This window comes from Orycteropus afer, unplaced genomic scaffold (genome assembly GCF_000298275.1).
Source record: "Orycteropus afer afer isolate SDZICR_OR568_19922 unplaced genomic scaffold, OryAfe1.0 scaffold00666, whole genome shotgun sequence".
NCBI lineage: Eukaryota > Metazoa > Chordata > Mammalia > Tubulidentata > Orycteropodidae > Orycteropus > Orycteropus afer.
The window spans coordinates 383,232-386,627 of record NW_006922253.1 but is presented as its reverse complement, the minus strand read 5'-3'; the positions used below and the strand labels follow the sequence as shown (position 1 = coordinate 386,627).

Here is a 3,396-nt window from a genome sequence, read left to right as displayed (position 1 = left end):
CCGTCAGGTTTCTGGTTAGCAGTCAAGTGCCTTGGGCACTATGCTACCAGAGCTTGATAATATAGCATAACAATTAAGAGCATGGTCTGAGAAAGCAGTCACATTCTGGGTCCAGGTTTTTTGACATGTCTTCCTTGGGGCCTTCCTGTTTCTCTCAGTTCCTTACCTGTAAAATCAGACAACAGAGGTACCAATCTCTTGGCACCTGCTATACATATTTTTGCTCAGCCCAAGTAAAGTTTATCTCATTCACATTTTATTAAAGGAAAATTTATGCATCCGTTGGCATGGATTCCAAAACCAAAACACTATACGCTCTGCCATCAAGTCCATTCCAACTCATAGCAACCCCCATTGGATGTCTGAGGCAGTAAATCTTTACTGAAGGAAATTGCCCCATATTACTTCTGCAGAGTGACTATTGGGTTTGAACTGCCAACTTTTGGTTAGTAGTCAAATGCCTTAGGCACAGTGCCACCAGTAGTGAATTTGGTAAATCTTTCAAATATACAAAGAATACCCCTAGGTTAGTTTTTCTCCCTCTGTCTCTTTTATCCTATAAGTATTTCCTTCTGCAATTCTTTACATGTTCATTTGATCTTTTCTTCAGCTGAATTAATCTTAGGACTTGGAGATACTTATTTATCACCTGAAATAACTTTCCTACTGCACAATTTCATAATGGCATTTTTCATCTGGGCATTTCTCAAAGTATAGATTAAAGGATTTAACATGGGAGTTATGATGGTATAGAATACAGCAATTGCCTTATCGACAGACAAAGTGGCCGCTGGTCTCATGTACACAAATATGCAGGGCACAAAGAATAAGATGACCACTGTGATGTGGGAAACACAAGTTGAGAGAGCTTTGCACCTCCCCTCTAAGCTGTGGGTCCTTAGTGAGTACAGGATGACCACATAGGAGACCAGCAAGAGGAGAAAGTTTAACAGACAAATGAACCCACTGTTGGCAGCAACAAAGAGCCCTAAAACGTGGGTATCAGTGCAGGCAAGTTTGAGCAAAGGGTTCAGATCACACATAAAGTGATCTATGACATTAGGGCCACAGAAGGGTAATTGAAATGTGAAAAGGATCTGTATGGTTGCATGAAGAAAACCTCCCATCCAGCAGACTCCCATTAGTAAGATACAGACTCTCCAGTTCATGATTATTGTGTAGTGCAAGGGCTTACAGATGGCCACATAGTGGTCATAAGCCATCACAGTAAGAAGGATGACCTCAGTACCTCCAAATAAATGTTCTCCAAATATTTGCATCATACATCCATTGAATAGGATGGTCTTCCTCTCATGGAGTGAATCTACAATCAGTTTAGGGGTAGTGACAGAGGAATAGCAAGTGTCAATAAGGGAGAGGTAGGCCAGGAAAAAGTACATGGGGGATCTCAACAATGAGCTTGCAATGACAGTGACCACAATGAGCACATTTCCTACCACAGTGATAAAATAGATGACAAAAAACACAGCAAATATAACTTTCTGCATCTTTGGATCTCCTGTGAGTCCCAGTAGAACAAACTCTGTCACATTGTTTTTATTCTCCATGTATTTAATATTACTCTCAATTAGATTACCTGCAAATAAAACACTTTTATTAATACAATCTTGAATTTATTAAGCTCTTTCATACTAACAAGCGATAAATATCTTTATTCCATTGCCTTTATCGTTTGTAAGTTTCTTTTTGAGAAATTAAGGTTCTGAGGATTTTTTTCATTGTAATAAATACACACAGAACAAACAGTTGTCGTTTCAGCATTCTTCACATGTATAATTCACTAGCATTAACGTACTACATCCATTATGTTGTTCAATTATTTCCATTACCTGTTTCCACATTTGTCATCACCCTTATTAGAAGCTCAGTGTCCCCTAAGCACTGAGTCCTCCTTTCTTCTTTCTCTTGCAGGCCCCTGCTAACTACTAATAACTTGGTTTTCATGCACTTGCCTGTTTTAGATATTTCATAAAAGTGGGATCAATATTTATCCTTTTGTAACTGGCTTATTTTACTCAGCACAATATTTTCAAGGTTCCCTCTTGCTATAGTATGTGTAAGGATTTGGATTCTTTTCAAGGCTGTGTAATATCCCATGGTATGTCTGCATCACATTCTATCTGTATGTTCATCTCTTGATGGAAATTTAGGATATTCCCTCCACTTTTTCCCTTTTGTGAATAATTTTGATATGATCTTGGGTATAGAAGTATCAGTTTGTATTTCTGATTTCTCTTCTCTTAAGTGTAAACTTAGGAATTGTGAGTTCTTGAAGATTATTCAAACTGCTACCTGTGTGAAGATTTTGTTATGAATGTAAACATGGGGCCTTCAGTAAATATACTGAAGGGCAGGGGATCATCTGGGTGCTCATTGAGGTGGTGGACAGTACCCATAGTGGCTGTTGAGCCATGAATGTGAAGTGAAGGAATTTTTCTTTTACTCTTTAGGAAATAGGGAACCTTGAAAGGTTTTTGAGACTATGAATGGAAGGATACAGAGTAATTTGAGGAAGGAGTCATTTGAGCAATTACTCTAGGAAGGGTTTTGTTTGTCTTTGACAAGGTTCACTAAGGTGGTTGAAGTCAGAGTCAGAAACACCAGTCAGCTGACTATTTATAGAAGTTGATGCAGGAGTATAGGACATTGGTGATGGAATAAAAAGAGAGGATACAAGAGCCAAACCTATGGGATTGTTACAACTACCACTTTATACGTATTTTACACATTAGGGTGTCGAAGATGAGACAATTTGAGAATTCTTCCCCAAATCAAGTGGCTAATAAAGTGCAAAGTCAATTTTATGTAAAGCAATTTAATCAGTGGAATATATGGATATATGTGGACACAAATAAATAGAATTTTGGTATTCTCAAACATTAACAAAACTGTGGTACGTTTAAAAATTGAAGGTCTTTTCATCTTGGCATTTCCTTCAGCTTCTGCTGCTACTGTGTGCCATCAATTCCAAATCATGGCAACCTTAAATGACAGAGTAGAACTACTTCATAGAGTTTCCTAGCTATAATTTATACAGGAGCAGCTTAGCTGATCTTTTTTCCTGCTGATTGGCTGGTGGGTTTGAACCTTTTACCTTTCAGTTTGCAGCCAAGCACTTAATCATTTTACCACCAGGCCTCTTTCAGGCCCTGCTATCCCTTCTCTATTCCTCCTGCAAAGCATGCCTCCCAACTTCTTCTGCAAAAAAAATGTTGAAGATGACCATCATAGTAGATGAGTGTATTGGTTTTAGAAGCTGGAAAACAAGATCTAGAATCATTGATTTGCAACTCTTTTTATCTGGGGTGCATTACATCCTTGTTTTCTTATCAGTAAAATGAATAATCATGTCCACCTCACTTACTGGTATAAGAA

At 38.1% G+C, this 3,396-nt stretch overlaps 1 protein-coding gene across 1 annotated transcript; it reads right to left on the bottom strand.

Annotated features, from left to right (window-relative positions):
• Positions 1–638: 638 nt before the first annotated feature.
• Positions 639–1,577, bottom strand: LOC103210867 (olfactory receptor 4C46-like). The gene has a single exon (XM_007956785.2). It carries the CDS (start codon positions 1,566–1,568, stop codon positions 639–641), a length of 930 nt encoding a protein of 309 aa, XP_007954976.1. The 5' UTR covers positions 1,569–1,577.
• Between the last annotated feature and the right edge of the window lie 1,819 nt (positions 1,578–3,396).